The 13,643-nt window shown below is 52.1% G+C and overlaps 1 protein-coding gene across 5 annotated transcripts in view; it reads right to left on the bottom strand.

The window, feature by feature from the left end:
• The window catches only part of DEF8 (differentially expressed in FDCP 8 homolog), a 40,011-nt gene that overhangs the window by 10,059 nt on the left and 16,309 nt on the right, over positions 1-13,643 (bottom strand). For 4 of the 5 annotated variants that reach the window (XM_045293855.1, XM_045293857.1, XM_045293856.1 and 1 more), the window contains one exon: positions 104-176. In XM_045293855.1, coding sequence (XP_045149790.1) covers positions 104-176 — 73 coding nt within the window. Of the gene's footprint in view, positions 1-103; positions 177-7,769; positions 7,911-13,643 lie in introns of those variants that run through there. The other variant, XM_045293859.1, reaches the window with a different exon arrangement.

The following is a 13,643-nucleotide window of genomic DNA, read 5'->3' as shown; positions in this document are numbered from 1 at the left end:
TAGGACAGGATGGGGAGAGGAGACCCACTGAGATTCCAACAGGGGTGCCTGAGGGAAAGCGGTCCTAGAGAACTCGGCAGAGGCACTTCAGGGTGAGACTCACCTTTAGGTAGCGGAAAACAGGATGCTGGCCCCACCCTCAGAGCCAGCTGTCCACAGAAGCTTCGCTGGAGGCCCTGAAAGGGGAGGGAGGGTCAGTGCTTTCTGTGGGCGGGCGGTGGGTTTCTCTCCTGGAGACGAGGCTCCTGGAGCCCAGGGCAAGAACACTGGCAGCCTGCTCTGTGCTTCATAGCCCACTTACAACCAGGCCAGCAGTTCACACTGACTCAAGTCAGGAATTTTACCGCACCGCCCTTGAGCAGCAGGACACACCTCCCAGTTCCCACCTAAGCTCCTTGTTCATGGAAAAGAGCACAGCCAGAGAACAAGTCTGATTCTAGGGCTGAGGTCACAGAGAGCCAAAACCTGGGCCCTATGACTTGCCCACTGGTCAGCCAGGGGGCCGCACGCCGTCCAGACCTGGGCCTTCTTGGACCAAGACTGCCCAGGGCGGGTCACCTGACACGAATGCTGGACAGGAGAGGACGGGGGCACTTTAGATGCTCTGGAATCATAGGTCTTAGGCCTTTACACAAACACGACAGCATTAAGAGCCACCACAACAAAAAAATGCCAACTCCCAAGCTCCTTTGAGAAGACATGTGTTTGGAGCAGTATCGACTGCACTCCACAAACCAGCAAAGCCTGAGTCAGCACTCTCACCCAGCCAGCGGGTCCTGCACACACGGCAAGCACCAAGCCTGTACCTCGGGCGGAAGTACCCCGACGTCCCCAGCAGAACCCCTGTGGGCTAACAAGGTGAGGCGTAGCCAGAGATGACATGTCATCTACTCAATCCTGCAACCTCGGGACCTCCCAGGAGATGCGTGGACAGACAGACACACAGGCTGACCAGGTGCCCACGAATAGATGCAGGTCTGACAAAGGGTATTTGTTCGTGCATATTTATTCTTTCAAAAAAGAAAGGAACAAACAAAACTAGGAGAGAGTGAAAGGTGCTGGCTGCAACCATGGTCACAATGCCCCCACCTCCCAATCCCCCTAGGGCGGGCCTGCCTACTGCAGCCCGTCTCCAGCACCTGGAATGCAGCTGCATGCAGCTGGGAGCATGAAGACACCTAGGAGACATGTCTGGTCGGGGGTTCAGCCCCACCTACCACTCCACTAGAGAAAGATGAGGCTCTCTGCTCCCAGAAAGATTTTTAACCCTGAAAACCCTACCCAGAGCCGCCATGAGTCAAAATGCCAATTGTCTCCTTAGGGTACCTTCAAACAAAAGGGTCCTATCACAGCCGTGTTGGGCTGTTAACTGTGAGGTCAACAGTTCGAAACCAGCAGCTGCTCCTGGGAGAAAAAGGCAGCTTTCTCCTCTCATAAAGAGTAACCATCCCAGAAGCCCGCAGGGGCCATTCTACCCTGTCCTTCAGCGTTGCTGTGAGTCAGACTTGACTCCCTGGCAGTGGCTTTCCAGGGGGTTGATGGGCCACTTAGATCCAAGGCAGAGAAGTCAGCTCAGAAGGCTGTGGGCCTCCAAAGGGGTCAAAGGGCTACAATGAAGAGGTTGTGAGAAAACCTAAGTGCAATGATGAGGGGAGAGGTCAGAAAAGCTGCAGGGAGGGATTTTTTTCCACCCAAACATCACACCTGCTCATTCTTCTAGGTTAGCAAGAGCTGTCGGAGGGAATGTCATTGGGAAACCACTTCCCAGCCCCCTCTCGCCCGACAGACTTAATTTTGCCCCCAAACTCAAAAAGCACATCCAAGGAATGCCATTTGAGCCCCTTGGGGAGGATGCTCAGACTGGCATTTGGATATGGCACAGGCCTGCGTGCAGGTTCGTCAGGGATCAGCAGCGACCAGAGACCCAACTCAGCAGGACAGTGCGCATTGCCAGCATCACCCCCCCAGCACAAGCGGCTAAGTTCAAGCCCAGGGCACCAAGAGTGGGCACTCAAACACCAAGGTGGAATGGGAGGGAGGCCACTGTGGGAATATGAGCAGCAAGAGGAAGGTGCACGCATGTACTCTCACAGCAAGCGGGGGACAGGTCAGAGGGGGGTGATGTGGGTAAGGAGGGGTTGCACGGGGTAAGGAGGGGTTGCACGGCTGCACGCTGCGTGGAAGAATAATGAGACAAGGATGACCTGGAGATCACCGTGTGGAGGACAAGTAGTCAATCTCAAAAAGACATGCAGTGCGTGGGGACTTCAGTACTTACAGCCCCGGAAGGTTTTCACCCTAGCGGAAGCAGTCTTTGGGGGTGAACAGGGTGGGAAGGGAAGGAAAGGTGAGTCACTGACAAGAGAGCAGACACATACTCACTCAGGTGAGGGGAAGGCAAGGAGACGGAGGTCAGTGGTGGAGACTGGAATCCATATGACAAAAACCAGACAGATGCATCATTCAACGAATAACGGATTTGCTTTCACCATAAAAAGTAAACTCCAAACTCCAATACAAAACAACAAGCTCTGCCAACGAATCCATTCCGACTGACAGTGACCCTACAGAACAGAGTTCAAGTGCCCCTGCGGGTTTCTGAGGCAGTATTGATGGGAGAAGACAGCCTCATCTTTCTCCCTCGGAGTGGCAGGGGCTTCCGCGGCCTTTTCAGTTAGCAGCCCCACTCCTCACCCACCCGCTTCCAGGCCCGGCCCGCAAAGAGTGAAACAGGGGAGTGGCAACTGTGCTCCAGCACATAGGTAACTGTGCTGGAATCGAGGCACACACACCAAGTAGTGTGTTGGAAAATGTATAAATCTGAGGGAGATGTTATGCCAAGAAACAAGAGCTTCACATTTTCATTTTTCTGTTTGTTTTTAAAGGTCTCTAGGATTTTGTAGCAATACTTTTTGACAGGGCCCCGGTGGTACAGTGGGTTATGTGTCGGGCTGCCCACCACAGGTCAGCGGTTGGAATGTGCCAGTCCCTCCACCAGAGGAAGGCGAGGCTTTCTGCTCGTGTCAGACACCCACAGGGGCAGTTCCACTCTGTCTGTGAGTCGTAAACGACTCTGTGGAAGTGAGTTTGTTTTGGGGGCTTTGGTAGGGAAACCAAATGACTTGGTATGGGTCTTCTATCCATAGCCTTTGTAAGGCCCACCAAATGACTGGGTGGGACCATGCAAAGAGGGCATATTTAACTCTAGTACAGAGGGATGGTCAGCTTTGCCATTCCGATGGGTATCAAGAAAGAGAGGCATTTCAGAAACAAGAATGGAGAATCCCCACAAGAAAGAACGAGAGGCGAAGCATGCCTGTGATCACTGTGCAGAGGCAGCGCTAAGACCATGAGACAGAACTGCAGGCTGCCAGGCTCCTGGAAGTAGTAACACGCTGAGTGCCTCTAGGAGAGAAGCTAGTTTGCAGAGTGAGGGCACTTTTGGGACATTTAGCAGCTCTAAAGAGCTTTGTAATATTTGCCTGAGCCAGGCAGAGGCAGGGGTGCCACACCTACCAGAGAAGTGTCCTGACTTTACAGCCTGGTAGCTTCCCTCCAACAGACCCCAAACTCGCGGCCATCAGTTGATGACTGCTCAAAGCAGCCCTATAGAGCAGGGGAGAACTGCCCCTGCGTTTCCAAAACTGTCACTTCTCACAGGAGTAGAAAGTCCCATCTTTCTCCCTCTGGTATGCTGCTGGTTTTGAACTGCTAACTTTTTGGATCACATCCCAACTCATAATCACTACGTCACCAGGGCTCCAGTTAGCTTTACTAATAAACTCCATAATCATGCATATTGTGTGAGGTCCATGTGGCCACTGCGATAATCACTGAGCCCTGCAAAGCAGTGTACCTCAGGGAAGGGTGGTGTCCTGGTAAGCACAGGAGGGCGGAGGCAGGTCTGGCCCGTCTCACAGGTGCCACCCCTGGGCAGACATGGAGGTAGATTCTTGCTACCTCCTGCTAAGGAGGTCACATCCCTCACATACATCAAAGGCAGAGCATGCCTATGGTGGATCAGCATGCCCCCAGAAAGGCTCACACTGATGCACGCCGCCGTAAGAGGGATGAACTTGGAAAGCATTATGCTGAGCATCTCAATCATCTGAAATAAGCAAGTAAAAATAAATAAGCAAGTAAACAGAAACCAACATTCATTCATGGCTACCAGGAGTGGGAGGGAGAAGAAATGGCTTGGAAGACATTGAATTCATTTAATGGCAGTGAGATATTTTAAAAAAGGATGTTCATCATGTGACCCGAGATGAAGTGCCATCAGGTCCTGCTATGCTTCCAGACTCAACTCCCAGTTGCAAAAAGGTCATAGTCAGTGCAGGGCACAGGCTAACAGGTCGCCTCCTAAACAAAGTGTCCCTGCAGGATGGCCGGCCACAGGGCACCACACCTTTTAACTGTAACACACATTGTTACTGTCCCCTCAGCCAACAAACCATCACATGTCCCTGCCGGTCCTGTTCACCATCCTGGTTAGTAGATTGTCTACCTAAAGAGAGACGGATGAATGCTTGAGGCTGGGGCAGAAGTCAAAAGATCACCCAACTTCCTCTCGCCCTCATAAATCAAAACTCTGCAAGCCTCGGACTCACCAGTGAGACAGTAGGCTTGTCGACACTCAGCACACAGCTGACTTCAACAGTGAGTGAGTGACTCCGCCCTCTGCCCACCTGCTGGCAACAACTTCTCATACACACAGTCTCCATAGAGATGTAAGAGAGAGAGTCTGTTCTTGAGGACATAAGAGAAAACGAATCCAAAGAATCTTCCTAGTACTGCCTGGAGACCATAGCATGTTCCTGGGACATGGGCCGCATTAAACTTACATATCTATATAATACAGATACACTTTCACATCCATCCAGTGTGATCACTGACCATGGGGAAGTGCCACTGGAAACCACAGCAATCCTTTCACAGGGCAGAGTGAGTGGAGCCCAGAGGAAGAGATCTGTATGGTGCCTAAGACTGAGGCACTGGAGCTAGAGAGGCCTGCATTGCTAGGCCACCGTTGGTCTCTACTCCTCTTCCATAAACCAGTCTCTGGCAGCACTTACTCACAGAATGGCTGTAGGCTTTTACACCAAATAGCAGGTCCGTGCCCTGGAGCCGTGAGTCTAGTTAATAACCACTCCACGGGGAAATGTATCAAATCCAATGGACACAAACATGAAAGCAACTGTGAGGATGGCCAGGTCCGGGCAGTGCTCATGGCTGCCATTCTGCTGTAGATGGACCGTCACTGTGAGTCAAAACTGATGCCACCTCCACCAAGTGGAACAGAGAACGAGAAAAACTTATTTAGGAGGGTAGCCAACAGAGCATCCAACAGAACCAAGCTGGTTAGTGGGTTCTTGAATTACCCTGATTTCCAAGTGATATTTATATGAATTTCTGCTAGGTAGCAGGGCAGTGATTCTCAACCTCCCTAATGTCGCGACCCTTTAATACAGTTCCTCGAGTTGTGGTGACCCTCTCAACCATAGAATTATTTTCACTGCTACTTCATAACTGTAATTTGGCCACTGTTATGAATCTGGTGACCCCAGTGAAAAGGTCATTCAATCATAAAAGGGGTCACGACCCACAGGTTGAGAACCTCTGAGATAGGGGGTTGTTCCTCTCCATACCTAGAGGACCCCCTACAGGAAGTTGGGAGCCAATGAAGGCTACATGGCATGCGCAAATTCAGGCCCTGGAGCCTGGAAGGCAGTGCACCTGGGTGGGCCCAATCTAGGCCAGGTGGGCTTAATTCAGCCAATGGGGTCAACCAGCACCGTCGACCATGCTTCCCATTGGAGGGTCTTAAAAAGACTGGAACCTGGAGACCACCTGCTCTTTTCCAGCTGCTCCTCTGCAGTTCCGCCTGGCTGGGCCATGATTCCCCCCCACCCCCGTTGCCATGAGGGTGCCTGTGTTCAGTTTACTGTAATGCCTGAAACTGCTGCTATCCTATATAAAAACCCACTTGGATCACAAACTATGCTTGGCGTGAATTCTTTCTTGTGAGAAGTCAAGGATTGAGGCATTTCCCACAGAGGAATCTGACATTCCTTTTTAGAAGAGACAAGAGACAGAAAGTCTCAAATATAGCTTACAGAGAACACGTATTGAGTCTTTAGCAGGGCAACGGTATCTCCAGAAGGGGGAGATCATCAGCAGGAGGTCACAATGGCACCCAAGCATTTAGAGAGACTCAAACGAGTATTAAACAGGACACAGACAGGAAAGGAGGTCACAAAAGCATGACTGGTGGCAGGTCAATATGTCATTGTTGTACGCAGGACTGCAGAAGCAGGAATGGAAACATGATTGGGACACACACGCTATGCTAGACAGAAGAGCTTACCGATTGGTACAGAGCCCTCCAGTTAGGTAATCAGGATATGACTCGGGACTCCCCCAAGTTCCACCAAGGACACACCCAGGCAATTCTTTAAGGCAGGGGAGGGGAACAGCAGGCCCAGAGCCCATATAAGGCCCACAAAATCATCAATACCAGCTAACATCACATACCTGACCAAAGAGCAGCAGTTCCAGCCATCACATCACAACTATTCTTTCACTCAATCAACAGAATTGATTCTAACTCAGAAATGCCACGGTGGGTTTCAGAGACTAACAATCTATGGGAACAGAAAGCCTCATCTTTCCCCTAAGGAGCAACGGGCAGTTTTGAACAGCTAGGTGTGAGTTAATTAAATATGTGACCAGTAAGGCCTGCGAATGATATATCAATATCCAAATGGCAGTAAAGGTTCCCCACCCCAGCTCTAGGGGGTAGGCATCCTCTCTGGACTGGTTAGGGCAGTGATGGCAATCCACATTACGCACTCGGCCTGAGGGCAGGGCCCTTCACATAGTTCACATCAGAAAGACGTCAAAGGAAGCTTGAGTCCAGTGGAGACTCAACATCGAACTTCCAGCTAGCCTTCTGCAAACGTAGTGCTCAGAACTATAATATACTTCTAACCATGAGTCGTGTTATAGCCCATATGCAGGTGGGCTATACTTCCTAAAACATTTCCGACTACAAAAAGCCAAAAGACGCAGTAAGAGCATAAAACATAGTGAGCACATGAAAGAATAGTTCTGCAATTCATTATCTGGGGGCCAAAGTCTCATCTTTCTCCCTCAGAGCAACCAGTGGCGTCGAACTGCCAACCTAAGAGGTTAGCAAGCCAATGCAACGCTCACTACCCTACCGGGATCCTCTGAAGCACAGAAGCCCCATGAGCAAGACGCTGCATTATTGAGGCCAGGTCAACCTAAGTCTATGGGATAAAGAAGGTCTCGCAGTTCAAACTCTCGGTGCACGATCGAATCTGTTTGATAAGCAGCCCAGTGAGTGACATGTCGGAGGAGGCTGTACCCCCGCGGAGCACCCCAAGAAGCCGGAGCGAGATGCCCGAGATGACCAGCTTGGGTGATGGTAGTGGAGGGACTCAAACTTACATCGATCCAAGCGACACTGGGCAGGGATGGGGGCACCTGTCCAGTTTGAGGGCAGTGGGTAGTGGCTGGGGGGAGCAGAAAGTGGGACGAAGCGGGTCCGAGAGGGCAGTGCAGAAGGAGGCTGAGTAGCCGAGCTTCGGCAGAATCATGAGGCGGGGCCACTTCACTGGGAACGCACCCCACCACCACCACCCCCTCGAACTGGCCGGCGCACCACGATGGCGTCACTAGCGCGTCGAACGCAGTCAGGGCCCGCCCCCTCCGCCCGGAACCGACTGACAGCGCCCCCTGCTCACCTCCTGGGCGGTGCCGAGGGGCCTCACGCTGGTGCTGGCTGTTCGGAAGCCTCCTAGGCCACGACCGCCGCATCTCCACAGCACAGTGAGCGGCCTGGCCAACGACCGCCCGCCGGCTGCTGCCACTAGGCGGTGCGACATCCCCCGCCCCCGACTGCGCGCCGCTCGGGCGCGCGCACGCGCAACACGGAAAAGGTCACAGTCGCCAAAGCTCCTGCGCGTGCGCAAGGGACCCAGGTACCGCCCAGGGACCTCTGTTTAGATGTCTACTTCACCGCCGGACCCTCGAAGGAGTTAAACAGGAGCGCCGCCTTATCTTACCCAGGCACCTGAGCACAGAAAACCCGGCGACGGACTAGAGCTAGGCGCGGAAGGATAAACAGCTCCACTGGACTTTTTAAGAGTCTGGCACATCTAAGGACACCTACTTTCGGGGTCCTCCCTGGGAAGTGGCTCACAAAAGTGAGAGCCTCATCTCAGCGCCGCCCACCAGCTCCCGGCTTCGTAGCTGTACCTAGGTGTTGCGCAAAGGCGCCGACTTTTTGTTAAACCTCGCAGTACTCACCCTCACGGGTTGCATGTTAGCGCTCGGAACGACGCCACTGCTGGCAGGCCCGTGGTGTTGAGGCTCCACAGGGACGTCAGCCCATTTCTCCGTTTTCTTTAACAGATTAGGCGAGGGTGGTCACAGGCTTTATTGCTCCTAGACAGCTATATAGTTCCATTACATCTGAGAGCAAACATGCCTGGGAAAAGGCCTCTAAATGCATCTGTCATCCTCAGGGCCAAAAGGGAGCGCAAGGCCATCACCCTCGACATCAAGTTAGAGGTGCTGCGGCGCTTTGAAGTGGGTGAGAAGCTCAGCCAGATCGCCAAGGCCTTGGGCCTCGCAGTCTCCACAGTGGCGACCATACGGGACAATAAAGAAAAAATCAAAGCGAGTTCACAAGTAACTACCCCCCTGAGAGCCTCGAGGCTGACTCGCCACCGGAGTGCGGTGATGGAGAACATGGAGCGCTTGTTGAGCGTGTGGCTGGAAGACCAGAGGCAGCGGAACGTGCCACTGAGCGTTGCCATCATCCAGGAGAAGGCTAAGAGCTTGTTTGATGACTTACTGCGTGAACAGGGCGAGAGCTCTCTGACAGAGAAATTCAGTGCCAGTAAGGGGTGGTTTGTGCGCTTCAAGGAGCGCCACTGTTTACCTCACTTCAAGATGAACAGCACCCCTCCGGGCAGCAAGGTGGAGACGTATCCAGAAGTGCTGAAAAGCATCCTTGAAGAAGGTGAGTACACCCCTTGGCAAGTGTTTAATGTCGATGAGACAGGGCTTTATTGGAAGAGGATGCCCGAAGGAACCTTTCTTTCTGTGCAGGAGAACTTAGAGCCAGGGTTTAAGTCATCCCAAGATCGCCTGATGCTGCTTCTGGGAGGCAATGCTGCTGGGGACTTCCGGCTGAAGCCCCTGCTGGTGTACCACTCGGAAAACCCCATGGCTCTGCAGGGGTACTCCAAACCCAACCTGCCTGTGATTTGGCGCTCAAGCAAGAAGGCCTGGGCTACCACAGGCATCTTTCATGAATGGTTCATGTATTTTTTCTGCCCTGCTGTTGAAAAATACTGCACTCAAAATAACCTCACCAACAAAGCCTTGCTCATCCTAGACAGCGCACCATGCCACCCAGTGAACCTGAGCGATCTGTCCGACAATGTCCGAGTGGAATATCTTCAAGACAGCACGGCTGACGCCATCCAGCCCATGGGTCAGGGTGTAGCCTCCATTTTCAAGGCTCATTACCTCAGAAGGACTTTTGAGCACATGCTGGAAGCAACCGATGGAGCAGATGAAGCCACAGTCGGAGAGTTCTGGAGGAACTATGACATCATGGACGCCATGGACAACATCACAGTGGCTTGGGAGGCACTCAAGCCTTCAACCATGAACTGTGTGTGGAAAAAGATTTGGCCTGAGTGTGTTCGGTTCCACAGTTTTTCCCCAACAGACAATATTGCACAGATTCGACAAGATATCGTGAGCCTTGCTAAGAATGTGGCCTTAGAAGAGGTTGTGGAAGCGGACGTGGGCCAGCTGCTGCAGTCCCATGAAGAAGATCTCTCAAATGAGGAGCTGATGCAGCTGGAACAGGAGCGGGCAGCAGGAGAACAAAAGAGTGAAGATGTCCCCCCCGCCCTGCGCCAGCTGACCACAGAGGCTCTGTCAGTAGCCCTCTCCCATTTTGAGGCCGGCTTACAGATTCTTACTAGTAACGGCCCTGATGATAAGTGGATGTTGAAAGTCTCTAAGTCAGTCAGTGATGCAATAAACTGCTACCGGGAGTTATACAGTGAGAAGAAGCGGCGTTCCAAGCAGCTGTCTTAGGTAGCATAACCACATGTGAAGAGTTTCAGGTTATGCTACCTGAAAAAGTTCTGACTTGGAACCATATTGATATGTCAAATACATATGGGAGGAAAAACTATACAATGGACTCTTACTTAGGCCATATTTCCAATTAGCAATCACAATGAAGGGTGACAAACACTAAACCAAGTATGCTAAATATCCATTAAATACTAAACTCTAGTTGTTAGACTTCTTTTTCATGAGCCGTGGCTTAGCAATTCTCAAAGACCCTTCCGTGTGTTGTAGGATTGGGCAGATAGGTAAATCTCTATCGTGGAGAGTGGAGTTGAGCGTCTGATCTTAGTTGCCACCACCACTCTCACATAAGGAAGTCAGGGTCCCTTGGCAGAAGGGCTGCTCTCGGGCCTGGAATAGAAAGTGGTTTAGGCCTGGAGGCTTTATTACACTAGAGAGAGTGCTGAGCTGACAGGAGCCGGTCAAAAGGATAAATGAGAAAAGTCATGGGGGGCTTCCAGGGGCCCAAACCTGGGACTTGTTGGTTTGTTTGTTTTTCCAGTTTATAAATGTGCAGGTTTATTTCAAGCAAAAGGTGTTCAAACGCGTTCCTGTGATCAGTGAATGGGCACAGAAAAGTTCTCAGTGACAAGCTCCCAGTGGGTTCCGACTCATGGGCAACTCTGTAGGACAGGATAGAGCTGCTCCTGTGGGTTTCTGAGACGCTAACGCTATAAGGAAGAAGAAAGCCCCGTCTTTCTCCTGAGCAGCGGCCGGTGGTTTTGAATTGCTAGCCTTGTGGTTAGTAGTCCAATGTAACCACTATGCCATCAGTGCTCCTTTAGTCTCCCTCTCCCATCCCCACCCCCACCGCCACCCCCACAAAAACCCCTAAACTCACTGCCATCAAATTTATTCCTACTCATAGCGAGAGGTGACAGCCTCTCTATCTCCCTCAGAGCTGCTGCTGGTTTCAAACTGCCCATCCTGAGGTTAGCAGCCCACCGTAGCCACTGTGCCACCAGCGCTCCTTAGAGAACCTTTAAAAAAGGTCCAATCAAAACTGGTTCCCAAGGGATGTGCTGGGCAAATTAAACTTCAAAACAAGGGCCAGCTCAGAAGGTTCAGGAGACTGTTTCTGGGGGGACTCCAAAGGCCTGTATGACATGTTCAGAACATTAAAAACTGCATTGGTGAGGAAACGGGCAGGAGTTTCCTGGGGATGAGAACAGTGAGGCCCGCATCCTGAGAATCCCAGATGTGTAGCTCTACTACAATCTGTCCGACAGCCTTGCTCTCGCCCCTTCAGACTCAAAGAGCATTAAGAGGGACATGATTTGAGTCTCTTGAAATGGTAAAGACTGCTGCTATGATGTGGCGTAAATTAAAGGAGTACAAACTTCTTGTAAGAAGGGTTAGAGAGTGTATGGATTGGGAAAACAGTTGTATGAGCCCCTAATAAAATGTTAAAAAAGAAAAAGAAAAAAAAAAAGGGTTAGAGAGCTGAAACACCAGCTTCCACGTGTGAAAAAGCCTGGGTCATTTTGCACATCAGGATGAACACAGTAAAGGGCTATGCCCTGTGGAATAAAAGAAGAACTCACGAGTCCATAGTGAAAGAGGGGAAGGGAAAGTGCTCCTATAAAATGGAACTGAAACATGCTGAAGGGAAGCTGGAGCCGGAAAAGCTTCATCACAGAAATCACCACTGGAGGCGACGGTTGGCGGGTGGAATTTTGAGAATCAGAATATTGGCATGGAGCTAAACATCTCTCTTCACAACTCCCAGGATCCATGAGTGAGAAGGTTTAAATAGAGATTTTATAAGCCCCCAGGCACCATCTTACCCAGAGGATCAAAGGTGACAGCCACCTGGGACACAGTGACCTGGTGTACCTCCCAGTGTCGCCCATCGAGGGATGTCAGCTGTGCTAACTCTGCCAAAAGTACAAAGCCCACATCGAACGTGAGCCAAGTCCAAGCTGAGCAACACGCCCCCTCCAGGTTAACGAGGCTGTTCAGGGGAGGTCGGGTCTAAAGGACGCTATCAGGACAAGATGCGTGGGGCTTTGTGCCACTGTACATGTCATGTCAGTGTTAACGCCTTGATTTGATCACTCGTGGGAGGGGGGGGTGTCACAGTGACTAGTGGTCACTGTCCAATCCAGAAAAATACCTGCGTGTGAGTGGAGAGAATACAGCAAACGTGACAGCAGTTAACATTTAGGGCATGTGAGAAATGGGGGTGTTTGCAACTTTTCTTTAAATGCTTCTAAAGGAGCTTAAAAGAGAGAACAATTCGGCCCTGCGTGAAAGATAAGAAACCCACACCCTCCACTGAATGCCCACTCTCAGCCCTGGCTGTCCATTTGCAGCTGGAGGCAGCATGCTGACCCGGAGAGTCATGCCACCTTAACAGCCCACCCTGTTCCAGAGAGGAACAGCCTCTGCCCTGGGCCCCCTCTAGGCACTGTGTGGTGTCCACCGCATAAGCTGTAGGGCATGAGCAGGCGTGGGTGATGCGGGAGGATACTTTCTAAAGCTTCCTGATGTTTTCTGGGTCCCAGCCCCTCTGAGACCCTGCTTCAGACCACAGGGGATCGTTCCACATGGAAAGGTGCAGTGTTTTGACTCATTGGAAAGGAGCATTTATGGCTCTATGTCATCTGCTTCCCAGAGGGATGGAGACCCGGCTGCAGGAGCTTTGGGCTGAGGAGAGAGACACGGGGGAGTCTGGCCCATGCACAGCTGGCTGGGGCTGCTGAGCCCGCTCCTCCTCAGGGGTGAGACAGCTCTGGGAAGACAGACTCAGGAAGAGGCACAACTGCTTCATGTTGGCTGAGTGCTGGGGGAGCCCACAACCCCTCCAGGGTTGCCACCCCATTCTACGGAAGGAAAACGAGGTTGGGAGAGACCAACATCCCATCCGCAGGGGGCACCAACCAGCCGCCTACCCACAAGCACCATTGCACCCACCCCTGAGAGCAACCCCCCAATCTACAACATACACAAGTCTACAGAACAGATGTTTAATGACCAGAGTCAGAGGCTGGGGCAGCTGGATGCCTTCTAGGCAGGCTTGTCCCCCACCTTCCCCCTCCCAGAACCCCCTCGGCCTGCAGAACCAAGGAGCTGGTGGGCAGTCTGGCTCCTTCCTGATTCCTTCCCACCTCGGTTCCAATCATGTTGAGACTGTGGACCGGACAGGTGTGCAGGGGATGTACGGGGAGGTGTGGTCAGAATGTAGGACGCAGCCCACCAGACAAATGCCACACATGGGTAGTTCCTGTGGCCAGTGACTACGCAGCAGAACATGACAAGGACAACATGGTGGCCAAAGACACGGGAATGTGACAAGCAGAGATGAGCTAGGAACGTGGAGCCCAGAGTATAGGGAGGGGGCGCTGGGCCCGGACTCCGCCCCCTCTGCAGCTGGGCAGGGAGCAGGACAGGCCAATCCTGGCCCTGTGTGGCATGGCTCTCAGTGAAGGACCCCAGGTCCTTCACCCACTGCCCCC

The sequence above is a fragment of the Echinops telfairi genome, unplaced genomic scaffold (assembly GCF_000313985.2).
Source record: "Echinops telfairi isolate 266 unplaced genomic scaffold, ASM31398v2 ScPeMD7_2291;HRSCAF=2852, whole genome shotgun sequence".
Lineage (NCBI taxonomy): Eukaryota > Metazoa > Chordata > Mammalia > Afrosoricida > Tenrecidae > Echinops > Echinops telfairi.
This window is presented reverse-complemented; position numbering and strand designations above follow the sequence as displayed.